The sequence below is a fragment of the Indicator indicator genome, chromosome 15, assembly GCF_027791375.1.
Source record: "Indicator indicator isolate 239-I01 chromosome 15, UM_Iind_1.1, whole genome shotgun sequence".
NCBI lineage: Eukaryota > Metazoa > Chordata > Aves > Piciformes > Indicatoridae > Indicator > Indicator indicator.
In genome coordinates, this window is record NC_072024.1 from 24,663,349 (window position 1) to 24,690,041 (window position 26,693).

Sequence of the window (26,693 nt, forward strand, 5' to 3'; positions counted from 1 at the left end):
TAATTTAACTACATTATCAAAGTCCAGTAGGGGGAAGACAATAAAATCCAGTTTGCTGCTGGCCCAGAAGAAAACAGTTATTTGCCTGCCTGTTGGAGAAGTTGCCAAATACAACCACTTCAGCCAAAGGCTGGGGAAGAGAATGGATAGCACTGCCCAAAGCCATCACCTGTCCTTGCACACAGCATCCTTGCATCACTCTGGAAACGCTCCTGATTCAAAGCGTCCATTTCACTGCTCCTTGTGTGAGCACAATGGTGTGACCAGCATCTCACACAGACCTCACCTCACAAGTGGTTTTTTGCTTTAATGAACAAAATTCAACCTGTACATTGAAATGGAAGTGTTTGCAGCAGAGTGAATGCGATGCATATCGGCTGGAAACCTCCCACATCTTTGCAAACAGAAAGAGGTCCCACTCGGGAGAGGACTGCAAATGGAACACACCTTCCAGACCATGTTCTGTGTCTTTCCAGCTGGAACTGAACAGCTGAAGTTCAAGGCACTGTACTCCTGCAGGGTTAGTACAATTTGCTAGCCATCAGTTCAAGTACATCGACTTCAAGGGTCGCGAGTGTAAAAGATCAGAACACAAGGAATAAAGTGTCGTCAGCACAGGAATACAAGCAGCTACTGCCGGAACGGACAGACCTTCTCGTGTGAACCCTCTCACAGTGATCGCTGGATGCAGAGTATGGCTGTGTGTGCCGGCAGGCTGCCCCGACCCCTGCCCACTCCACCGTGCGGAGCCCACAGCGGAGCGGCGACTCCCTGCGCGGCTCCAGCACCGCCCCGGCTACGTCATGCGGAGGCGCGGTCCCGGCGGCTCGGCCGCGGGGCGCTGCAGCGGCACCGGGTACAGCTGCAGGCAGGTTTTGCCCAGCGGCGAGAACCGCCCGATGCTCGGGGCGCCGATCAGCCGGGGCGGCACGGCCGGCCCCGGCCACTGCACTCCGTACACGGCCATCGGGAAAACTCCTCCGTACGGACAGAGAGGCATCACGTAAGGTGTCACCGTACCAGAGAGGGCAGACCCTGGCATAGGCACCGGCAGGGGCGGCGAGGCTCCAGGAGCTAACGCAGCGGGCATGGGGCGAGACACCGGAACGACGCCCTTTGTCCCCAGGCCCGATCTTACTGAATTAACCTACAAAAAGAAGAATACAAAGAGCGTTGCCATCAAACTCCTCTCTCCCCGCCTGCCGCAGGCAGCACTGGCGTGCCAGGACACCCGTGCCAAGACACCTGTGCCGAGCCAGGGCCACGGTGACTGCTCCCCGCAGCAGCCCGGGCCCCGCCACCACCAGCGACCCTGCCCCACGGCTGGGTACCTGCAAGCTGGAGGCAGCACAGGGATGGCACAGCGTCATTGGAGCCTGTGGGCTCAGGCTTGCTTTTGGATCTTTCCTAGTTTTGTAATTTTTTCCACCTTTTTTTTTTTTTTAAGAAATTTTTAAAAAAAGGAAAGGTTGCTAGAAGGAGGAGGGGAAGGCTACCTGAATATAATCTATTTAAGGAGGCAGGAAGCATCACTATGAGAACTGACTGCCACAAAAAGCCATGAAATCCCAAGGGAACCCAAGTATTTTTTTATGCTCAGCTTTGTGCCTAAAAATGAATAAACTCAATGCAGAATGAAGCCAAATCTCATACTCTCACAGCCACCCTAAGAACAGCTTTTCAAAATTCTAGCACACGTTTCCGTAAAAAGTTTTTCTGAGCTAAGGACAGCGAAGAACAGAGAGATTTGCCATGGTGGTTAGACACCAGCCCGGTGCTGGTTGAGACTGGGTGATGCAACCCAGCCAAGGACACAGCGGGAACTGCTCCTGCCTCGGGGGCTGCTAGAACCACTTCCAGCTATTTTTTTCCAATTCTATTAATATCCACCCCAATTATTCAGGTTCTGCATACGAGGGACAGGGAAGGAGCTCTATTTCCTAGATGCAGCATGTGCAGTGCTATGGCAGCTCCCCGGAGCGCTGCCTGCTCCCCTTGCGGACGGCGTTCACAGCACTGCTGTATGGGTTTCATTGCACAGCATTTGGAGCTCCCTGCTGTGGCTCCCATTCACGGCACAAGAAAAAAGGGTACTGCTCAAGTCTGGCAATCTCATGATTCAATATTAATTTCATGGTTCACAATAACTTGATAGAATTGATATGACGGTGAAATTTGGGCAGGAAAAGATGCGGCTGCGAAGCAACTGCATCAGCACCGGCTACCTCCGTGCTGCGCAGAGATCTTTAGAAGAGAAAAGAGGTCTCCCGGAGACAGGGAGACCGAGGGAAGGGGGGCGGGAGAGGAGTCCCGACACGACTCCGCGTCTCTCCGAGGGTGCCTGAGAGGGCGGCGTGGCTGGGGGCGTTCCCAGAGAAGCCGCGGGAGGTTCGAACCCGGCGGGACCGGCAGAGGCTCTCAGACTGCGAGCTGCAGGCAGCAGCCTCCTGCTCGTTGGAATACAGCGAGTGGGGTGCGAGAGGGAGGGGCCTGGTCAGACAGCCGGGAGCAAGTAGCCATGGGCACAGGCAGGCTAACAGGCACAGGGAGAGCAAATAGAGACTGAGTGTGCCCCAGGGGCTCCTTTTGAGTCAGCTCAGTAGTTGGCACGAGCAGGGCATGTGGGCAGCACACAAGGTGCTGCAGTCTTACTGACAGCATGATGGTGGCTACTCGAAGGAGGAAGACTGTGCTCCCTGCACCCACCAAATGGATATTGGCATCCAGGCCATAGGCTGTGAGGAATGCCACAGCCTTTCACAGGCAACAGGGGGCAACACTGACTATGGGTGTGTGTGGTGTGAGCAGGTTTTTTACCTGCTCAGCCACTTGGCACAGCTCCAGGATGAAGTGACGGAGCTAAGGGAAGAAGTGAGTAGGCTAAGAAGCATCAGGGAGAGGGAGATGAAAGAAATGACACAAATGGAGCAAACCTGCTCCTTTAAGAAGCACACCACCCACAGTGCCCTTGCAGAACAGGTATGAGGCTCTGCAGGAGGAACTGGTTGTAAGCAAGGATGAGGGCTCACAAAGGCCAAAAGTGCCACAAGGGACAGAAGTGCCACCAAGGCCGACTTGCCTCAGGCCAGCCACAAAAACTGACCCTGAAAAGAAAAATGGAAGGGTCATTGTTGTAGGTGACTCCCTGCTGAGGGGAGCAGAGGGTCCAGTATGCAGACCAAACCCCCTTCATAGAGAGGTCTGCTGTCTCCCTGATGCCTGGGTAAAGGATGTCATAGGTAAACTTCCAACCCTTGTGAGTTCTTCAGACTGGGATCAGGCCCAGCTAGCATGGATTTAGGAGGGGCAGGTCCTGCCTGACCAACCTGATCTGCTTTTGTGATCAGGTTACCACCTGGTGGCTGTGGGGCAGGCTGTGGATGTAGTCTGCCTGGACTTCAGCAAAGCCTTTGACACTTGTCTGCCACTAGAAGCTCCTGGCAAAGCTGGCAGCTCATGGTTTGGACAGATTCACTCCGAAATGGGTCAAGAACTGGCTGGAGGGCCAGGCCCAGAGAGTGGTGGTGAATGGTGCCACATCCAGTTGGGGGCCAGTCACTAGTAGACCAGGGTCAGTGCTGGGCCCCGTCCTAAGCAATATCTTTATTGATGATCTGGAGGAGGGAATTGAGTCCATCATCAGTAAATTTGCAGATGACACCAAGTTAGGAGCAGGAGTGGATCTGTTGGAGGGTAGGAGGGCCCTGCAGAGGGACCTGGAGAGGCTGGCTGGGTGGGCAGAGGCCAATGGGATGAGATTCAACAAGTCCCAGTGCAGGGTTCTACACTTTGGCCACAACAACCCCAAGCAGCACTACAGGCTGGGGACAGAGTGGCTGAGAGCAGCCAGGCAGAGAGGGACCTGGGGGTGCTGGTTGAGAGTAGCTGAACATGAGCCAGCAGTGTGCCCAGGTGGCCAGGAGAGCCAATGGCATCCTGGCCTGGATCAGGAATAGTGTGGCCAGCAGGACAAGGGAGGTTATTCTGCCCTGTGCTCAGCACTGCTCAGGCCACACCTTGAGTGCTGTGTCCAGTTCTGGGCTCCTCAGTTCAAGAGAGATGTTGAGGGACTGGAAGGTGTCCAGAGAAGGACAGCAAGGCTGGGGAGGGGTCTGGAGCCCTGTGAGGAGAGGCTGAGGGAGCTGGGGGTGTTCAGCTTGGAGAAGAGGAGGCTCAGGGCAGACCTCATTGCTGTCTACAACTACCTGAAGGGAGGTTGTAGCCAGGAGGGGGTTGGTCTCTTCTCCCAGGCACCCAGCACCAGAACAAGAGGACACAGTCTCAAGCTGCGCCAGGGGAAGTTTAGGCTGGATGTTAGGAGGAAGTATTTCACAAAGAGATTTGCCTTTGGAATGTGCTGCCCAGGGAGGTGGTGGAGTCACCATCCCTGGAGATGTTCAAGAGAAGCCTGGATGAGGCACTCAGTGCCATGGTCTGGTTGATTGGATAGGGCTGGGTGACAGGTTGGACTGGAGGATTTTGTAGGTCTCTTCCAACCTGGTTGATTCTATGATTCTATGACCATTACCCACTTCTGTTTTTTCAGGTGGGTAGTGATGATGCAGCAGTGAAAGGCTCACAATCAGTTAAAAGAGACTTCAGGACCTTGGGGCAACTGCTAAAGGAGCTCAAGTTGTGTTCTCCTCCATCCCTCTGACATCGGCGATGTTTGGACCATTCAGTGGTTGAAGAACTGGCTTGATGGCTGCACCCAGAGAGTGGCTGTCAATGGCTCCATGGCCAAGTGGAGGCCAGGGACAAGTGGAGTCCCTCAGGGGTCAGTGCTGGGACCAGGCTTGTTTAGCATCTTTGATGGTGACATGGACAGAGGCATTGAGGAACCCTCAGCACCAAGCTGTGTGGTGTGGCTGACAGGCTGGAGGGAAGGGATCCATCCAGAGGGACCTGGACAGGCTGCAGAGCTGGGCACATGACAACCTCATGAGGTTCAACAAGACCAAGAGCAAGGTCCTGCAGCTGGGTTGAGGCAATCCCAGGCACCAATATAGGCTGGGCAGAGATTGTCTTGAGAGCAGCCCTGAAGAAAAGGCCTTGGGGGTGCTGGTGGAGGAGAAGCTCAGCAGGAGCCAGCAGTGAGCACTTGCAGCCCAGAGAGCCAAGCAGAGCCTGGGCTGCAGCAAGAGAAGTGTGGCCAGAGGTGATTCTCCCCCTCTGCTCCACTCTGCTGAGACCACACCTGGAGCACTGCATCCAGTTCTGGAGCTTCTGTTCCAGGAAGGATCTGGAGGTGCTGGAAGGTGTCCAGAGAAGGGCCACGAGGATGAGCAGAGGGCTGGAGCTGCTCTGCTATGGAGACAGACTGAGAGAGTTGGGGTTGTTCAGTCTGGAGAGGAGAAGGCTCCAAGGAAACCTTCTTGTGGCCTTGCAGGATCTGAAGGAGGCTACAGGAAAGCTGGGGAGGGACTTTTTAGGGTGTCAGGGAGTGATAGGACTGGGTGGAATGGAACAAAAGTAGAAGTGGGGAGATTCAGATTGGATGTTAGGAAGAAATTCTTCCCCAGGAGGGTGGTGAGAGCCTGGCAGAGGTTGCCCAGGGAGGTGGTGGAAGCCTCATCCCTGGAGGTTTTTGCAGCCAGGCTGGATGTGGCTGTGAGCAACCTGCTGGAGTGTGAGGTGTCCCTGCCCATGGCAGGGGGGTTGGAACTGGCTGGTCCCTGAGGTCCCTTCCAACCCTAACAATTCTATGATTCTATGAATATCTGGATGAACCTGTGTGGAAGGTTTATTACTAGGGTCTGATTTCAGTATCTCTTCTCAATCAGAAGTAAAAAAGTGAATGCCACTCTAGGATTCACTGCTCTGGAGCATTAGCCAAAGAAATTCTAGAACAATACAGAACTACCCCAGTGTCCTGTTTTACTTCACTGTCCCCAGTTCTGACCTGGGTCAGATGGTGAACACTGAACCAGAAGAAACAGCTGTGTTGGTGTCATGAATGCAACATTAGTAACGTATAAAAATCTGACAGAATCAACAGCAGAAAACAAAGAACAACAAAAAGGGGAACTGAGGACATATTGTTAAGATCTGAAGACCATAAGCTGTTGTTAGACTCTTGTTTAAACATCCTCAAAACTATGTTTTCCACCAAACTACACAACTGTATGTGGATGACAAGGGATTAGCTGCCCCAAACAGAATTTCTTGTACAAGCAGTAATTGTTAGGCTTGAAGATGCTTTTAGTCCTTGTAAATACAGAGAGATCTACTCCTACCTGATTGATGTTGCCTGACTGTTTTGTTCTCAGCTAAATCCCTCAGTAAAGCAGCAGCTGTATTTGAGGCTTTGCATGTGCACCTGGGAATGGAATTGCACCATGCTCCAACCACTCCTCTGCTCTAAGCCTGTGACAAGCACACGTTGATGACTTAGGCTGCTTCCTGGACCTTCGTCACAAGCTCCAAGGGGGCAGAACACACAGCATAGGAGGCAATAAGAGATCTAGCTGGATAGAAGTTTCTTGACCAAAGCCATTTTTTAACCATCTTCTTTTCACAGAATGGTGGAGGTTGGAAGGGACCTCTAAAGATCATCCAGTCCAACCCCCCTGCTCCAGCAGGGCACCCACAGCAGCTTGCTCAGGATCACAATGGCCAGGGGGGGTTGGAAGCTCTCCAGAGAAGGAGACTCCACAACCTCTCTGGACAGCCTGCCCCAGGCTTCCAGCACCCTCACACCAAAGAAGTTTCTCCTCATGTTTAGGTACAACCTCCTGTGTTCCAGTTTGTGCCCACTGCCCCTTGTCCTGTCACTGGGCACCACTGAAAAGAGCCTGGCCCCAATCTTTTAACCAGCTATGACAACTCAATACCAACGCAGTCAGCCATTTCTTCCTGTACATAGAGACCAACTGAAACATCAAAATCAACATGGACCAGAAGAGTCCACAAACCAGAACAAGGAGCTATGGACTTCCCAGCTCCAGACAAACCATCAGACTACAATCTGCTTTGTTCCTAACATTCAAAGGTGGACATTCATGCAGTGATGGACAAGGTGTGTTCCTACACTGGGCTCCAAGTCACAGCTGTAGAGACCTTGTTCAGCACTTCACGCAGTCAGGGTGGTGTTCTAGAGAGGTACACTGAAGGAGGCCCCCGGGATGCACAGTGTGGCCAGGTGCCTTGTCCGTGATAAGGACATTTCACCCCTCAGCACAAGCCCTGCAGCTGCTGAGCTGGAGCTCACAGGTGAAGCTGTGAACCCAGAAACTCTCCCCACACTCCTGAGCGGGCCAGTTCTGTGTTGAAGGACACATTTGGTACCTGCTGCTCCCTGCTTGCCCAGGTGACCTCTCCTCTTAGCTATCACCCTCTCAGTTCTGCAAGTTTCTTCAAAAGGTGCCAGTTGTGTTGATTCCAACACACACCTCAGCTGCATCACACTAGATCCTAGTGGTGACAAGGCTGTGGCTCCAGGGCATCTTCTGGGCTCTGGTGTTCTGCCCACAGCTTGGAGACAGGAGTTCTTTGACACTGAAGTTCTCTTGGGAACTGAAAACACCACGTGGTGCCACATCACAGCCCCGTCTCCAGCTCAAGCAAGCAGTGCTTAGAGTTCCCTGAAACCCAAGAGATCTTTCTAGCCACAAGGGTTTATTAAGAATACTCCAAGCCCCCTGCAGTGTGCCTTTTCCCTTCCTAATTCAACCTGAGACAATGCACCACTAGTAATGAGGAACAACATTGATTGTGTGACTTGGCCAGCTGTGGAGGGTATGACTTTGGTTTTAATGGTACAACATTAATTGCCTTCTGTCTGGTTTGCTGTCTGTCTAGAGCTAGTCAGCTGTCCTGGCCTTAAGCAGGCTGATAAGGGAGAACCAGTCTCAGACTTAGTGGATTTAATAACCATGCTGCAAAGCTTACAGCTGCCATCAGCAGGTGAAAAGGCTGCCTGCTGGAGATGTTGAACTGGGATTGCACTCCTCTTTTTTTTGGGAAGAGAGACTGGATTGACATCCTAGGTGGTATGGGAAGAAAGTTCAATCTCCCCCCTCCCTCTTTCCCTCTGTGTCTCATGTAGCCCCCTCTGTAGAAGCAATCAATACACTTACTGAAACACCACCTGTGGGGGCCTCTGCCTGCTGCCTTCCTACCTCCACCTCCCACCTCCTCTCCTGCACTTGCCAAACTCTCACTGCACTAACAAACTTCTGCCCTGAGGGCTTGTACAGGTCCCTGCTGGGTAAGATCCAGCTCTCCCTCCTGCCTCCCTAAGTTCCTGCCTTCTGCTGCCAGCCTTTCCCTGGCTGCCATTTATTTCTGTTGCCCCCAGTAAGCACACCTACTGCTCTGGAGAACAAGATTGATACCTAGAGAAAGAAGAATGTACACAGACCCAGCTGTGCATACGAAACAAAGCCCCTGGGCAAAGGCTGTGACAGCTCAGGAAGAACTTGGTCTCATTCTCTGCTTTGTTCTTGTGCTTTACCCAGCAATATTCATAGCTACAATCCCGTGACAGTACATAGCTAAGGGTTGCTTTTGACTTCTAAGCATCACAAACATTTTCACACCAGAACAGACCACCCAGGGTACCCTGCTGTGAGAGCTATGCAACCGCTCTGGAAAGGCAGCACTTAAGAGTTCTTTCCTTCCAGCTCCCTTACAAGCATTACTACTTTACTTCTGTATGGTCCAGCTACCACTGAAACAAAGCTAAATCACAGGACAGGGCTAGAGCTGGCTGCCAACATGAGCAGGGCAAGGATGCTAATTCATTTTTTTTACCACCTCTTCCCGGTCTGCTAAAAAGCAAAAGTTCTTAGATGCTACCAAAGATTTGTTTCACAGAATTACAGAAACATTCAGGTTGGGAAGAGACCCTCAGGAATACCAAGTCCAACCCAGAACCCTACTCTGCAAGGGTCATCCCTAAACCATAGCCCCAAGCACCACATCCAAGCCTCCTTTAACCACATCCAAGGGTCGGGGACTCCACCTCCTTCCTGGGCAGCCAGTGCCTGACCACTCTTGCTGGGAAAAATGTTCCCTACTGTCCAGTCTAACCCTGCCCTGCTGCAGCTTGAGGCATTCCCTCTTGGTCTATCACTAATGACCTGTGAGAAGAGACCAGCACCAGCCTCTGCACAACCTCCTTTCAGGGAGCTGTAGAGAGCCAGGAGGTCTCCCCTCAGCCTCCTCTGTTTCACACTAACCATCCCCAGCTCCTTCAGTCTCTCCTCACAAGATTTATTCTCCAGACCCTTCACAGCTTCCTTGCCCTCCTCTGCCCTGGCTCCAGCACCTCCACATCTCTCTGGGACTGAGGTGCCCCAAACTGGACACAACACTCCAGAGGTGGCCTCCCCAGAGCTGAGTACAAGTTTGTGCTCTTCCAAGTTCCTGGGAAGCTGTTGTGGCATTCAGACCGAGGAGGTAGTGCTGAACAGCCTCAGGCACAGATCCAGCCCATTTCCTTAATTATTCTCCCAACCCCATAGGGATGGAAGGCACAGCACAAGGTGCTACCAGCCCTTCTGCTCCAGTCCTTCACTGGTGGCTCTCTCCAGTCAGCCTGTTCCCAGGCAGCCAGCTCAGCAGAGTCAACATGTCCTGAATGCAAACAGCCAAGCAGATATCCCTGATGGTGTCTGAGCCCCAGCACATGTCACCAGCTGACACAGAAACCACCGCATGAGGGACTCAGGAGGCACTTCCAGCTTTCCTGGGGTAATGGATTTTTCTTTCAAGCCCCTGAGAGTAGGTAACAGTATGAAGAACAGAAAACATTTTTGGTAAGCCCTTTATTCCCAGGCACCTTCAAACAGTGCCTGTAAGTACACAACATTCAGCATTTTGCAGACAAGGCAGCTCAGGTTGCTAGGTGGATTCCTCGGCTGGGAACAGCCACAGGTACCTATATAGAAGGGTTAGTTTGCCATGAGATGAGCACAGGAAGCAGCTCTTACCAGGAAGTTTCACTTTATTTCAGCTGGTGTCTGAACCTAAGCTGGAAAATCTTCCATAATCATAGAATCATAGAATGGCTCAGGTTGGAAGGGACCTCAGAGATCACCTACTCCAACCCCCTGCCACGGGCAGGGACACCTCTCAACCAGACTTGGTAGCCCAAGACCGCAACCAATCTGCCCTTGAACACCTCCAGGCAGGAGGCAGCCACAGCCTCCCTGGGCAGCCTGTGCCAGAGTCTCACCACCCTCACACTGAAGAACTTCTTCCTCAGCTCCAGTCTAACCCTGCTCTGCCTCAGCTTCAAACCATTCCCCCTTGGCCTGTCTCCACACACCCTAGGGAAAAGTCCCTCTCCAAGGGAAGGCAGCTCTAAAGTCCCCCTGGAGTCTTCTCTTCTCTAAGCTAAACAGTTCTTCCTAGTATCTCCTACCTCCAGTCATTTCCAATCCCTGGTGGTGAGTATCTGCCTGTACTGCCATGTTTAAATCCAACATTTGAAAAGGGACATGCCAGTGCTCCTGTGCCATGCCTGGTCACCTGAAGGGATCTAATATTCTCATACAGATAACCAGGATTTGCAGCCACCTGACAGACCACTTCCACAGAAACAAAGCAGAATTTAAAGGCTTCCTTCCCATCCCAATTGTCTGATTGGTTTCTACACTTCTGCTGATAAAGAGGATGAAAATAAAAACACTAACTCTTATCAAACACACCACCGAGTTCTTATCTGAGCTAACTTCCAACCTTCAAGGGTAGCCCTCACTTAGCTGAGAAAGGCACCAATAACAGCCAGCAATTTCCTGATGGTGGCAGAAGCATCTCAAGAAAAAAAATCAGGAAAGCCAGTCTTCTGTTTCTAGGGTGAAAGGGAAAACTTGAAGCCAGCCACACAACCACCCTGCAAACCCTAATACCAGTGGGTGGACAGCAGGAGAAAACAACACATAAAAAAAATAAATACAGTAACTCCCCCCACCCTACCCAGTAAGGATTTGTTGCAGTTTTCCTGTGGCCAAACCCAGAGTAGGAAGGGGCATTTGGTTTGATGCCTTCTTTGTCATACCTTTTGTGAGAGCAGCCCTAGGCTTCCACCCTAGGAGGATGCTCATCACCTGTGTGTCCTCCATGCCATGTACAGGAGCTCTTTTTTTGGTGCTCATCCCAACAGAGCACTGTGGGACATCACTCACATCACTCTTCCTGTTCACAGACCCTTCAAGGAGACATCTTCCTGCCCAATAACCTCCAGAGACAATTCAGAGGTGAAGGTACATATACTGCCTCCCTCCTGCCCTCATTTCCAACCACTGGACAGGACCAACAACAGCTTCTCCTAGAACAAATCCCCCAGTCTGAAGGTAGGAGACAACCTGCCCTAACAGCTTCTGCTGGCTTGTTCCAGTCCCTTTCCAGTGTATCTAGCCTTTTTTTCCAACAGAAACCCCTCTCTGGTGGGTTGCAAGGCTGTTTAGGTGCTCCCTATTATTCTCTTCTTGCAAAAGTGTTCTTGGCTTGGATGACAATGCTGCTAGTGAGCTGGTGTTAGCAGTTGGGCTGGAGCAGTGCAGCCCCAGCTTTACTGTGCCCCCTGGAAGAAAGCTGTTTTTGCCATCACTTACGTGATTTCCTGAGTTCTTTTTGTCTTTTCAATCCCATTTTCAAAGGTGATTCAGTGCAGACAGAACATCTCCTTGTGTAGCTCATCACTTCAGGCACTGATGCTATGGCTCACCTGTCTAGCTGCTCTGACTAAGGCTCCTTTCACACAATCTCCTTCCTTCTCTTTTGGCTGTTTTTCTCCCTAAGTCGTGAAGCCCTCTCTTTACTGAACTTCAATTTCCCCTTTAGGGTGAATTTCAAAAGGTACAAACAGCAGAATGATGCTCAACTCCCAAAACAAACCTTGTAGAAGTCTTTTATGTCGTGCCCATCACCCTGTTTTCTACCATCTGCAGCAAGCTGTGCCCTCCTGGAGGCCAAAAATCTCTCAGAAATAACCACATAATGACTATTTGCCATCTACCTTTGAGTCTCTCTGCAGCCTCTATGGCCCTATGAGGACTTTACACACAGAACCCCCTGGGGCAAGCTGGTGCAGGACTTGCAAGGTCTCTGAACAACTGCCACCCTTCCAAGCAAGGAGAACTGACGTGAAACGAAGAGCAGGGAACCCCAGCCTCTCTGGGATCTCCAAAAGGCTTCCATCAGTGTTGTTAGCTCCCTGGAACAACCACCAAGTTTAAGGAAGAAAGAAAGAAGCCCTCTCAAATCAGTGTAGTGAGACAGGGACCCTCCAGTGCCTCTCACAGCAATACTCTGCCTTCTCCACAGGCTTTGAATCAGAGACTCCAAGACTGCAGAAGGTAAAATTAACCCTAAATTGGTGTCAGTTGGTGATTTAAATATGCAAAATAACCACTTTATTGTCCAGAGTTAGAGGTGGGCAAACATCTCCACCAAATGCCTCAAACTGCTGCAGGAGTCTTGGGGGAAGGACACTGAGCTGCAAAAAGCACATCAGAAGAAATCCAAGTGGCTTAACATTAACAGAACAAAATTTCTGTCCTCACTGTCACTTTCCAGAACTCTTCACTATGTTTTCTGGCATCTCCTTTCACTTATTTTATGAGAGCCCATAGGGTCTCAAGTAGAAGAGATCTGTACTGGTTAAACCATCACCCTGTAGAAGGATTATTTACTCTCTGTTTTTTTCTTCATTTGTGGCAACTAAAACTTGGCACCAAACTGCATAAGAACTTTGCACAAATGCTTTTCCCTGTGAAATCCTCACTGACTCCAAAAACAGCAGGTACCAAGGATGTGTTAGCACAGTTCCTGCTCTGACAGGTCTCACCTCACAAGTACTTACAGAGCTACCACTGCTGCATACAAGTTGGATTTTACCTTCCACATGCCATAAAGGCAATGGCTCACTGCTCAGATCCAGGGATCTTGTTTTTAAGGGATTCCAAAAAAAAAAAAGTCTCTGACTGGGCTTGTTTTCACTCTTTCTTTGCCTTTAAATTTAATTCATTTTCCTCTACTTTGGCTCACATTCCAGTCTTCCAAAAAACCAAATCCAGCAAAACTTACTAGTCAAAGAATCAGCCAACTGCGAGGAGGAGGAAGAGGTCTGAAAACCCAGAGCAGGGTGGGGCAGAACTGTAAAGTGGGACTTTTGTGCCTGCTCCCTACCATCACTCAGCCATGAACACAGACACCGGACACAGACACAAGTGCTTATCACAATGTTTTTCTCCTGCTGCTGGAAACAAGAGGGGATGAATGGGGAGAGCTTCCAACTTCATTCTGTTGTCATTTACTCCCCCAGCATTTCTGAGGATGGCATTTTCACAAGCCTCAAAGATGCCCAGTACCACAAGCAAGGGTCAGAAGCAGACCCAGCTGTCCCCTGTCTCAGCACAGGACTCGCTCTGGTTCCACTCAAACAAAGGCTCACTACCACCAAGCCTCCAGCACAGCCCCTGTCCTGCCTAAGGAAGTTCAACATCAAGCATCAAAAAGAAGAAAACTTTAGGAACAGTTAAAACATGAGCAGCATAAGGGTTAAGGGGATGAGTATTGCTGTAGAGTGCTGTTCACAAGCACTCTATTCCAATTTAAAAATATATATTTTTATCTCTATATTGCAGCCCATACATCCCTCAAGGTTATTCCAAAAGACAATTAAAACCAAACAAAATAATAATAATAATAATAATAATAATAATAATAATAATAATAATAATAATAATAATAATAATAATCATAATCTGGTTTAGTAGTTAATGAAAAGAGACAGACATTTCTAGGAAGCAGTTATCTGAAGTAATCTTAGTCTATGTCCTTCTGCAAAGGGTTTCAGACACACAGCAAAAGGTTCTTCAAGGAGTGCCACTTACTCCACATGTCTCATTCTGGGTTTGCATGGGATTAGCTTTGGGCTCCATGTCTTGCCTTTTTTGGTTCTGCTTCAGTTGGTTTAAGGAAGGCTTTGTCTGTGCAGCTCCAACAGTTTTGCTTGTCCACTGGTCAACCAGCTTGTGAAGGTCATCTGTGAAGGTCCCTTTCTTGTTGTTACTGTTGTTGGCCTGAACCTGCAGGGCTGACTGCGGGAGGGGCTCAGGACACGTTACAAGACTGTTTGTGGAGGATCCTGGAAAATCACACACAGAGAAAGTTGAGGATGGCATCTCTGCTCTGCTGCTCAAACAGCTTCTCACCTACTGCAATTCAAACGGTGCCTTTCAGCCTCCTACCCCACCCCCTTCTCTCTACAGAACACTTTGCTTAAAGAAATGGTCTGAGTGCCAGGCACTGGCATCCTCTGTCCCATCCTGTCAGCTCAGCCTGCAGCTGCTCTCCAGGGAAATCAATGCTCCCAGAGAAGAGCCAGATGCAGTCCCAGCTATGCTGGCATCCCAGGGCTTACAGAGCCCCTTCAGAGGAGCCCGCCTGCAAAGAGTGGGAGGCAGGATGTGTTCCTTGCTTGAACTGCAGGCATTTGAAAAATGAATTCACCACTGATTTCACTTGTGTAAGTTTACTGTCCTCCTAGAAAACATAATTGTCCTACAGGGCAGGAGGAAGGCTGCCTACTGAGCCTCAAAGGCTCCAGGAGCTCACCATCTCTCTGTGATGGATGATGGGAGCAGAATTTACCCTGCCATCTGCATTTCATTTTTTTTTTACTATATTTTTGATTAAACCCCTCCCCCATCATGACTATGAATGTGCAGAAGAAAGAGGGGAAAGGAGGACACGAGTGGGTAGGTCAGTTTTGGAGACAAAAATAAAGATACAGAACTTTTGGTATAGATAAAAGCAGACAGGAAGAGGATTGACAGATTTAATTTCATGTGTTCGCTTATTTCTAGAAGAACTAGGGAGGGGGGGAAAAATCTGTCCTTTTTATGTGTTGATAACTACAAGTGTGACACAGCAAGACCAGCAGGGAACAGTAGCTTGAAGGTGCCTGAATTTGACCTCAGCAGAAAAGGGAAAGTTAACTTTTCAGCTAAGTCATTTGATAGAGCTAAAGATTTGAAATGAAGACCATCTCTCCAAGCAAAAGGTTCATACAGCTGCAGCAAAATGATAAGTAAACATGAATATTCAGTCTTCTGCTTTTTCTGTTAATCAGTTACCAGTCAATGAAACCAAGTCACCTAATTAGTCCTATGGTTCTACAAAACACAGGAATAACCTTTAAATGATCATGCATTCAACCTGTAACATAACTTCTCAGTGGATAATGCTCAATTCCTATTCTTTTGCTCGGGGGAAAGGGACCAGTGAGAGAAACAAAAACAATCAGCATTTTGACAGGAAAGCTCTTCAATTAGTGTTTACTGTTTCATGCAGCTCAAGAGGAAGGAGGTCATTTTAAGCTCTAAACTCCTCCAGCAGAGAACTGCAGCCATCTAAAGGTGCGTATTTCAGAAAGACAAAACACTGGACCCAGTTTCCTGGCCGCATGCGTGCAGTCTCACACAGACAGAACACCACCACTGGCTTGCAGCATGCGTGGTTCCCAAGACATCACAGCACATGCACTAGCATCAAAGTACCACCAGTTACACGCTCTAGTTTCATACCAGTAGGAGTGCATCAGCTCTACTTAACCAAACAGCTAGCTTTTAGTAAAAAAAAAAAAAAATCATAAAATAAGCAAAAAATAAAAACCAACATCCCATGCTATGAAGGAAATACTGAGAAACAAAAATGGGATAGTTACTACTACTGTGATCTTTGCCTAGACATAGTCGTTTCAAGGTGGACCCTACAAGGTAAAACAATACAAGACACACAGAATTAGGTAAGACTGAACACAACAGATCTGACGGACAAGCTTCTGTACTTTTAAGCAATCAGAAATTAGTTATTATGCAAGAAAGGACAGACAAAGTCAGCAGTTCAGGTGAGTAAAGGAAGTCTAAATCACTGGACAGCTCAAACCTTTCTTAATGTGCAGCCATTCAGAAGCTTTGAGAAGTACAATAGCATGCCAAAAGCAAGGGCCTGGCACTTAAAGATGCATTTGTTTTTGGGGGGGAGTTTTGGTGAGTTTGGTTTAATTATTGTTTTTTTTGTTTGTTTGTTTTGGTTTTTTTTTTTTTTTGTTTTGTTTTGTTTTGTTTTGGTTTTCTGTTGTTGTTTCAGGTTTGGTTTGTTTGTTTTTTGTTTTGTTTTTCCAAATTCCTTGGCTTCCTCACAGGTGGTTTTGATTCCTACTCTATTGATGCAGGAAATGATGTCAATTCAGTTTGTGATAGGAGGCCAAAAACGCTTTCAGGAACAGGTCAAGCTAGTCTGGCTGCAAAGACAAACTGTAAAACAACCCTCCAAGTCCTGTTTTACCAGTCCAAAAAGATACATTGTTCTGCAGGTCTGAGGCCAATTATTTCCAAATATGTTCTCAGCAGGATTTGTGTCTAAATGTGAGGTTCTGAACTTCAATTGGCAGTAACTGTGAATGAGTTCCCCTTATGCCTTGTCCAAGTGCAGAGAAATAATCCAGCAGAGTAGCTGAGCTTTCATGTAAGCCAAGCAGGTGTTTTTCCCAGCATTCTCCCATCCCATCCTCCACTCTGACTTTACACATTCTGTTGGATAGATCATTAGTGCCAGAAGCATACCCCTGCTCAACTCTGAAATCTTGCCAGACTCAGGCACCATTTCTGTTGTGAGTGCCAAGCTTCCTGAAAGGTATTTTGGACTTGGTAAGAAGAGTATCATATGGTATGGGAGGAGATGAGTATCTGGCATGGGGCATGGCAAGTTTATTGTGAAGAAGCACTTGAAAACATGAGCAAAGTTGATGTGGGGCAACAGGCAAGATACAGGATGGATGAGCTTTTTCTCTACAGCAAACCAGCTTGGACAGTTTATGATACTGTGCCAGAAATGCAGCTTTAAACTCAGAGATTGCAGGTCTGGGGTGACAAAGGCTCTGAATGAGTCTTCGAAGGATAAAGGAGAGACATCAGTCAGAGACTGAGGAAGAGAGAGTAAAGAAAAGAGGAAGGAAAAAAAGGGAGAAGAAATGTTTGTGCTTTGACATGGGTGGCATGAGGAGGGACAGAAGGATTGCTTTGAAAGATTTTCTTATTATTTCGTATAGTTTAGTGAGGTTTCTAGTCCAGGAGCATCAGAAGGACATGACTACAGTAATGTCTTATGCAAGCATGACCAAGTTCAATCTCTCATCTCAAAGCCTAGAGAACAAACACAGGGCACATTTACTGCTCGACCACCTGCAGCGTATGTTGAAATGCTTTCCCCTCTTTCCTCTCAGATATACCTTACCTTGCCTGTCTCAAAGTTAGCTAGCAACTCCCATGATGGGAACAGGAGCAGCAGTAACACTGGAATGCTCTTTTCCTACCTATCCCCCAGCAGCTACAGGCAGAATTCAGCACAATTTGTATGCAAACAAAAAGCAATTGCCTGCGAAAAACAAAAGCGGGCAGCTGACTACGGGGTGGGGGGTACGCGCTCCAATGCCTGGCAAAAAGCCTCATCACCAACCCTTCTGCTTCCTGAAAACTCAGGCACAAGTTCATGTGCACCCTGGGTGCCAACCCACTCCTGGGGAAGTGCCAGAGAACAGCAATGCTGAGAGGGAGATCCACATGTGCCTTAAGGGAAGTATTAGAGGAGAGTTAATCACCAAGGAGAGCTGTTTGCTCCCAGCGCTATCACTCGTGCGTGCTGCTTGGGAGATGAGAAACATCATCTAAGTGGAGATACTGCCCGAAGCAGGGACTGACAATCCTGGGCTTACAACTACAGTTAAATTCAAATTCAATTAAAAATGCACTTGGCAAACCTAGTTCACCAGATTAATTAATCACATTACTTCTACAATCAAGGTGTTTAATAGCTGTAAGCTTAAGGAGATGAATCACCATTAAGATCTCATCTCAGACTGCAGAAGTTCAGCAGAGTGTTTTACCTCCAGTTCCAGATTTTTGATCTGAGAAATTAAGTATCATAGAGGACATTAAAAAAGATTCACTGTCCCATCTGCACACTGTGACAACTGCCAGAAAACCTGAAAGCTAAAGTAAAAAATGAAATGGCAAGAAGCTGTCAGACCATTTCCATAATCACACCTGCACATGCAATATATTAACGTCTGAGCCTGGCAGAAGCCACTTTTACACAAGATTACAAGTCTGAGCCAAATGGAGCTGGTGAAAATTCCACTCACAAGCTGCACAAACTCTTCCCTCAGACCCCCTTGCAATTTAATCTAGGGAAGAAGCTCAGGCTAAAATGATGCTGAAGCCCAAGGAAAACCCTTTATTCCACAAACAGTACAAAAGCAAAGTGAATACTGGACACAGAATCATAGAACCCTTTCAGTTGGAAAAGACCTTTAAGATCATCACGATGTCCAACCATTACCTAAGGCACCTAAGGATCAAACCCAGATCTTGCATAACACAGTGAACTTGTTCACATTTGATGGCTCTTGTAAGCAGGGCAAGACACTGGGCCAAACTCTCACCATCTCTAACAGCATGCTGCTGCTTTGCCTGCTTGATAGAGTTCTGGCCTCTCACTGGAAGAGTCAAGCTCCACAAAGGGCAGGTTTGCCTTCAGCAAAAAAAAAAAAAAAAATCCAGCACCACTTTTCCCAAGAGCTCTCAAACAAATGACAAATCCCAGGGAAACCACCTCTTGTGGCATAGACTCAGGACCCTGAGCTCTGGGGACATGGCACTGAGTGGCCTGCACTGGGCTGGCAACACCCAGCTCTGCAGGGCTCCCTCACTGCCTGTCTCAAGCACTCACTCCTCCTGCTCAAGTGTGCAGCAAAGACCGTAGAACCACAGAATGGTTCGGGTTGGAAGGGACCCTAAAGATCACTTAGTTCCAAGCCCTCTGCCATGGGCAGGGACACCTCCCACAGCCCAGGCTGCTCAAAGACCTGTCTATCCTGGTGAGATGTTCAGCACTTAGTCTGAATGCATGGCTCTGCCTGTGTGCTGCATCACCACACGGTCCTTGCAGAGGGGATGCAAGCACAGGCCAGCTGCCATTCACATCCCCATCAAGCACTATTTTTCCTGTGGCCCACAGTCATGGCAGCTTGATGGAACCACCAGGTGAACACCCTTCCAGCAGCAGTGCCAGCCCCAGCTGCCCTTAGGGAACGATGGGGCCACATGCAGCCCCTCCACAAGCACGCTACCAACCAGCTGGACCCTCTGGGGAAACCAGCTGAAATAACCTCCAAAACCTGCAAGTGATTCAGCTGTGGAGCACTGCCTAGCAACTTGAGTGACAGGCTGGATGTGAAACCAAGCAGCAGCGACTTTGGATGGCTGTGTCAAGGTTAAGTGCCTGCAGATCAGTCCACCTCCTGGCATGACTCAGAAACGGGGGAGTACAAATCTCCTCTCTGAACACGGTGCCCAGAAGAAGCCAAGAAGAGAGCATATGGGCTGAGAACAGAAAGCAATTAGTCATGCTGAGTTCTTTAAGCACTGGGCAGCTTCACCATTTGAAGGGTTTACATCTTCCCTTGGTTTCATTCACAATATCCATGCACCCCAATACTCTTAATGTGCTGGGTTTTAGTTGTCATCTCCCATTGCTCTGAATAGCAATTTTGTGAAAGACTAATGAAAAGACTTCTGGGAATTACATGTGCAGAGGAAGGAACTACTGTGGCCCTTATCATGCCAAAGGGGAAAATTTGTCAACTGAGAGTTCCCCCTCCAAGTTCTCAGAAAAGTTAAAAAAAAATCCCTGGTTGCAAAATTGTCTCAGGATTTCAAGACCGGTTAAAAACTTACACGATAAAAATTCAGTACGCCGAGCAAGAAACAGCAGTTTTCAAGAGCCTGAGTGCTTGAACTTCTAGGGCCCTCAGACAAAAAAAAAAAAATCAAGATGATTTTATAAAATACTGTTTATTCATCAGATTGGGAGCAGTGTGTTTTGAGTGGTCTCGTGCCTTTGGTCTGTACCACTTGGATAATGCTGAGCAATGCAGAACTCCCACAGGAGATCCAATCTTAATGCAAATGAACAGTCTGGTAACCAAACATCTTCTCAAGAACACTCTCAGCCTTCCTAAGGTTGTATATAAGTGGCCTATAGTACCTGGTCAGCACAACATATCTTTATTGTACAAGCAAAATCTGTTTGCCTAAAAAGCAGCATAGGTATAATTGAGTACAAAAAGAGTCCTAATTGTTCAGTTTCATAGCTTGATATTGTTTGGTGGAATTGCCAATTACTTTAGGAGTCATACAAAAATGGTACAAAAATAGCAGGTGCACAATGATTCGACACACAAAAAAATTCTTGGATCCCAGCAATCCATTTCCAAGGATCAGCTGAAAAATCTGATACAGCTTTTGTTACTGATTTATGCTTTGATGAACTGCTAATTGACTTCATCTCTGAGGTCACATAAGGTCATAAGAAAATAAGCTGAGTAAAGTGCTTCAGCCAGCTCAGCTTACACACACAAAAAAATGGATGGTACTCTCCCTGGGAGTAACCAGATCTCCCTGCTGCTCATGAGCATAGAGAAATCTCTCAGCTGGAGTAATTGAAGTGGATGCCTGGGGAAAAGCCCCACCTAGGAGACAGGTTTTGGAAGAACTAGCTGGAGCACTGTTGTCTCAGCATTTCCACATGCAAAGAGCAGGGGGGAAAAAGAAATCAAAGAAAAATAGAGTGGATATAAATAGTACTGTATATTGTGTTAATACAGCCCTGGGATGGAAGTTATACCCTTCAGTGACCTTCTAGTATTGTATCAGCTTGCTACATGCATGTCTTCAGAGTCCAAACATGTGTGAAAGAGACCATTCGTCTAGAGAAGGGTGGGTTTCGTTTTGGTGCCGCTGGAGCTGGGACAGCAGACAAGGTCTATTTGCCACATCGCAAATAAAGTTAACTTCAACATAAAGCACAAAGTACAAATGCTTTGGTTAAGTCCAGGGTAAAATTTACCATAAGGCTATATAATCATAATAATAATCATAATAATAATAATAAATGATGAGATCTTCCACACATGCTTTTGGTGCCCAGGCACGAGCCAAAAGCAGTGCAAAAAAGCTTCCGTATGGAAAAAGAAATAATAAATCAGGTGTGGGGATGAGGGTTACTTAACAGAAAGAGAAAAAAAGAAAGAAAAGATGGTTCAGAAAAAAGGGGCATCCTGCCAAACATATCAGAGATATATAAAACATGGGATTGGAAAAGGGAGGGGGGCTAAAAGAAAGATGGACTGTGATAAAATACAAAAGAACAAATACAAACAGATGGACAAAGACACAGGTCCACTGAGGAATCTGGTACGAGGTTTGCTACTAGATTTATAGGTCACTCTCTCAGACGTTTGGTGGAAAACCGTCCAGCCTGCAAATGAATATAAAGGGAAGAAAACAAAGACACTTATAAAGTACAAGTAGCTGTGATCAGATGTCCTATACCATCAGTCATATCAGCTTTGTCAGTTAAACATCCACACCTCCATTTTAACTTTGCCAAGAGGAGTAAGTTCATTGACCTTACACAAAGGATGTAATAACAGCAGAAGAGAACAGATAGGTATTTTGCAGATTAGTTTGGCAGGATGTGCAATGAGAGGAAGGTATTTTAATCATTCTTGTAACTTCCACTATGCATGGCAACAAGATCAGTCAAAGCCTATGGAGCTGTGCAATACACAGAGGCACCAGAGGTTGGGACTGGGGAATACAGCCAATCTACAGCCATTTGGCTGGGACTCCCAAATCCTACACAGAGTTAACTCCTTAGATAAAGGAAACAGGACTTGCTCCTTCGGGGGGGTTCTTTTTTTTTTTGCTTTTCTCTCCCCCAGCCCAGGATGGTTTGGTAGTTTATAGTGAGGAACTCTGGGTCTGCCAGTAGCATGGGGCTAGAAAGCAAGGTCCAAATGCAGTACAGGACACAATCCACTATCCCTCCATTTTTTTTCCCCTCAGAAATCTCAGGCAGACTCCTGAGGAGGTTTTAGTATAAAGCCACTGCTGGGAAAAGTAAAAGGTCTTTCCCTCCTACCAATTAGCATCCCTTCTTGGGTGCTGACTCAACACTTGCTAAGATAATTTACTTTTGTTCTTCTGACAACACCGCAAGGATCTCTTTAAAGACAAGGCAGTAATTTGGATTGTCAAAGGCTCCTACATCACTAGAAGTGAAATGCACTCCTAAGAAGTTCAAGCACAGGGGAAGCGAGCTAATTCCAGCATGTGCTGGAAGACTTCTCCAACAGCTGGTAGGAAAAAAATCACCTTGGCCAGAGCTTGCGTTCATGTCACCTCCCTCGGGGCCTAGGCCGGAGCAGATGTCAGAAGACAAGGAGGCTTTGACAGAGCAGGGCTGCTGTGTCTGCACAGCCTTCCCGAAGCTGGCCGAGGCAGGGGACGCTACTGCTGCGGCTTCGGGAGATCCAGGCTGAGCTTTAGCTGTTTCTTTCTGGGGTGAGTCTTTAGAGTCTGAGAGATTACCTGCAAGAGCAAATAAACAACAGGCATGCAATGGCAGAAGCTAGAAAACCAGTGAGTCCAAGTGAGTCCAAGTGAGCACAAGTGAGTCCAAGTGAGCACAAGTGAGCCCAAGTGAGCGCAAGTGAGCGCAAGTGAGCGCAAGTGAGTCCAAGTGAGCACAAGTGAGTCCAAGTGAGCACAAGTGAGTCCAAGTGAGCGCAAGTGAGTCCAAGTGAGCGCAAGTGAGCACAAGTGAGCACAAGGGAGTCCAAGTGCCTGCCTCCAAACAGTAGTTGCTGTGGCAGCCAGAGGAGCAGCAGCCTGCAGCTCTGCAGCACTGAACAAAGCACAGACTCCACAGACAGCCTGCACCTCAAATCAGCTGCACAGGCTGATCTCCTTTCTCCAAGAAGCTTATGGAGTAGGTTTGATTTTTGGACTAGATGTTCTCCAGAGGTCCCTTCCAACCCCTACTCTTCTGTGACTCTGTGGTTTTTGCAGTTTCTTATTCTGCATTTCCAGAGAGGCTGGAGTTAGGAGCTCACATGCATGGAGCACTGCTGAAATAAAGTGTGAGGGGTGCAGAAATGCTTGAGTAGGAGGGAGGCACAGAGTGACTGAACAGAACACGTAGGTTTGCTCTCAACATGAAAGGTGAAAGCAAGCAAATGGAGAGAAACAAAAAGCTGCTGCAAAGACATGAGGAACATTTTATTTATAGCTATCTATATATAGATCCAGGTCTGTATACAAATATCTGTATCTACAGATCTATCTGCACAGCTGTCTCAGGTGAAGAGGCTTTATCACCGGCATACCTTTTGGAAGCATTTGTTACACAGATTTATCAGCAAAAGTAGCTAAAAGTGGAAATGATAATCACACCAGCAATTGTATCAGAAACTGCCTGCCTTTGATCCCTGAGAAAGGACCTAGGGAGGCCAAACCATCAGGAATCTACACAGTCAAGGTTGAGAAGACTCAGGCATAAATACAGGTGTTAAAAATAATATGAATTTTACACAGTGCCTCAAAAAATAGACAATACCACAGAAGAAATGAAAGCAAGTGTGCACCAAAGTGGCAGTCTGCCTGCTGAGCAGATTTCTGCTCTCTAACTGAAGGTGGCAAGCAAATTAAAAAAAAAAGGGGGAGAAGAGGGGGGAAGAATTGGGACATATGCATAAATAAACTTAAATTCTTTGGATGAGGGTAGCACACTGGTACGAGCCAACATCCGTGACTGCAGACAGATGTGGGGTTTGTGCATAGATCGAGGGGAAAATGGCCAGGGAGAAGCCAGGAACAAACTGGGAAATGAACAGAGCGAGGATGAGACATGCAGATAACTCATCACATGAAAGCAGGTAAAGCCTGTTCACATCAGCCAAGCTCAAGAGTAGAACACATCCATCGCTTCAGTTACTGAATATCTTGCCTCTGAATCTCTGCCTTTCCTATCTCAGCTGAAACCCCTAATTAAAAGCAAAACCTTCCCAAACACTTTGTCTATAATTAAGATTGATGCAAGGAAATTCAAAGTGGGCCTATGATGCAGTGACTTAGCAAACCAGCTACTAGGTTTGAAAGACAGGGTTAGTGCTGGAATCGCTGCTGCTCCCCTGGAAACCAGCAGCAACTAAGTGGAAGGCAAAATATTCATATTCTACTCCACATTTTGCTGAAGAAATAGTTACTGAGATACATCAACATTCCCAATTGGATTATATCTTTATATTTTCCAAAGACTGCACTGGGGTCTAAACAATCCCAAACCACTTCAGCTAGCCAAAGCATCCATCAGAGCTTTGTAACTGTTTTTACCTCCCATCCTTTGGGGGAGCAAATGCAATCCAATCTTATTTATATGGCATCTTGTAGGAAAACATAAAGAACAACAAGAAGATACAGCACCTAATCAATAGAGGATAGCAACACCTCAGAAGTGAATACAAACACCAATGAATTGCACTGGGAGAAAGGATGAGAAAATGCAAGCAGGCTGTATTCCAAACCGAAGTGGAACCTTATTTGTCTGCCAGGCACTGTAACTGCTGCAGATGAGGTATGGATGGTTCAGCACTGGGCAGCTGCAGCGTGCCTGTGCCACTTCAAAGCCAGTTTGCAGTAGGCAAACCTGATACAAACCCAGGATATCAAACCTGATACAAACCCAGAGCCTTCCCAGCACTCCCTGCTGCTACACAGCACAACCACAACTGACACAAGCGACAGGAGGACAGAAAGCAGCCCAGTGTACCTACTTGTGCTTGATGTTCCACTCCTGAGCTGCTGGACCAGAGGGTTTAACAGTTTTCCACCTTTCAACTTATTTTTGCTGGTTCTTCGGCGCCGGCCGCTCGGCGGGGCGGAGTGCAGGAAGCCCAGGTTGGGAGGAAGAGGCTTCCCCAGCCGAATGTACAGCGCCTCGATCTCGTTCTTCTGCTGAGTCTGAAGCTCAGCAATTTCCTTCATATGCCTAGACACAAAATCCAAAGCATTCTGCAGGTGATGTATTTGATAAAGCATCACATCATGTTATAAAAAAAAGAGACTTTAAAAGAGTCTTTGGTTTTAAAAGAAAGAAAAGAGTCTTTGGTTACCAAATAATCAAACGCTCCCCCAAAAGCTCATGAAGTTGTACCAATATACTTAGCAAATGTGGTGACTGACGTCTCAAGTACTCATTTTTAAGACAGAATCCTGATTTTGACAAGAGATCTGACTGCAACTCCAAACTACTGCAGAATTCCTCTCTGCAAACCAGTGGCACGTGCATCAGTCTGAGGTTTAATGTGAAGAAAAGCAGAAGTGTTTCCCATAAAGCTGCCATTAGCACATGAGTCATTACCTGTGACAGTTCAGGCTGGGTGCCTCCTGTTACTGCCACATAAGCTACACCTCTGGTGTCCCCAGTGTCCAACCCAATCAGGTGGACACAGGAAACAGCGTATTTCTACCCAGAAATCCTGCCCTATCAATCCATCTGCAAAGTCATTCTCTCTCTCTTTCTTCCCTCTCTGCTCCCTATCGGGTAACGGTGAGGGATTATCCCAAGGCCTCTTAGGTCTGTCTAGGCCTAATGCCAGGAGGAGAATGGAAGGGGGGCAGTCTCAGATCTGGCCAGCCTGAGACTAGCCTAGCAGTGGGAGGGGGAGGAAAGAGCCCTGGGGGTTTTGGGTATACCCTCAGGTGGGAGAAGGGAAGAATTAGAAAGCCTGTGGGTGTTACGTAAGGGACTCTATGCTTTGGGATGTTCTTGTCACTATGCTTTGCAGTTTTTGTAGTTTCACCAATTGCTTTTCCATTTAAACTTTCCATCACTCTCCAATCCATTTGTGTGAGTGTCATTCTTTTGTCCCTCTCAGGGCAAGAGAGGATCTGTCTGGCCTCAAACCAGCACATTACCTCATAGATGATGCCATCAAGTCAGGGCAAAGGTTTTGTGTTCATGCAGTTATGTTTGAAAAGGCTGCACCACCTGTGCTCAGTAAAACCATTACACAGCTCCCAGTGCTATAGTTAAGCCACATCCAATGCTGGTGTTTACCCTTCAGCTGCCACAAATGCTTGAAGGTAAAGAAGCCACCTCTCAGGACTGGGGACACATAGACTCCTGCCAGGCTCACCCAGCTTCCTGCCAAGGCTGTGCTGATGCCTCCACGAGAGATCTGATTGAGGCAAAATGAGGGTCTGACCTGCCTAACAGGCAGAATCTCAGAACTGTTTCAGCTGGGAAAGCCCTTTAAGGTCATTGGATCCAACCATTCTCTAACCCTGCCAGGGCTGGGGCTAAACCATGGCCCTCAGCACCACATCTGCATCTCTGAAACACCTCCAGGGATGGGCATTCAACCATCTCTAAGGGCAGCCTGTGCCAGTGTGAGAACCCTTTCAGTCAAGAAGTTTCTTCTGATGTCCAACCTACACCTCCCCTGGGGCAACTTGAGGCTGTTTCCTCTCGTCCTATCACTTGTTTGTAGGGAGAAGAGACCAACTCCCACCTCACTCCAACCTCCCTGTCAGGCTTTCCCCAGGCTAAACACCACCAGTTCCCCTAGAAGCCCTGTTTCTCCAGACCCTTCCCCAGTTTCACTGCCCTTCTCTGGACCTGCTCCAGCAACTCAAGGTCTTTGTAGCAAGGGCCCCAAAACTGAATCCAGTACCCAAGGTGTGGCCTCACCAGTGCCCAGTACAGGGGGACAATCACTGCCCTGCTTCTGCTGGCCACACTATTGCTGATCCAGGCCAGGCTGCTGTTGACTT

General features: G+C 47.8%; 1 protein-coding gene across 1 annotated transcript in view; it reads right to left on the reverse strand.

Annotated features, from left to right (window-relative positions):
• Positions 1–796: 796 nt before the first annotated feature.
• Positions 797–26,693, reverse strand: part of WNK2 (WNK lysine deficient protein kinase 2) — a 133,216-nt gene continuing 107,319 nt past the window's right edge. The window contains exons 23-28 of the mRNA XM_054387277.1: positions 24,692–24,906; positions 22,233–22,448; positions 21,235–21,333; positions 15,680–15,724; positions 13,845–14,098; positions 797–1,147 (exon numbers count right to left, since the gene is read on the reverse strand). Of these exons, the coding sequence (XP_054243252.1) occupies positions 797–1,147; positions 13,845–14,098; positions 15,680–15,724; positions 21,235–21,333; positions 22,233–22,448; positions 24,692–24,906 (1,180 nt within the window). The remainder of the gene's footprint in view (positions 1,148–13,844; positions 14,099–15,679; positions 15,725–21,234; positions 21,334–22,232; positions 22,449–24,691; positions 24,907–26,693) is intronic.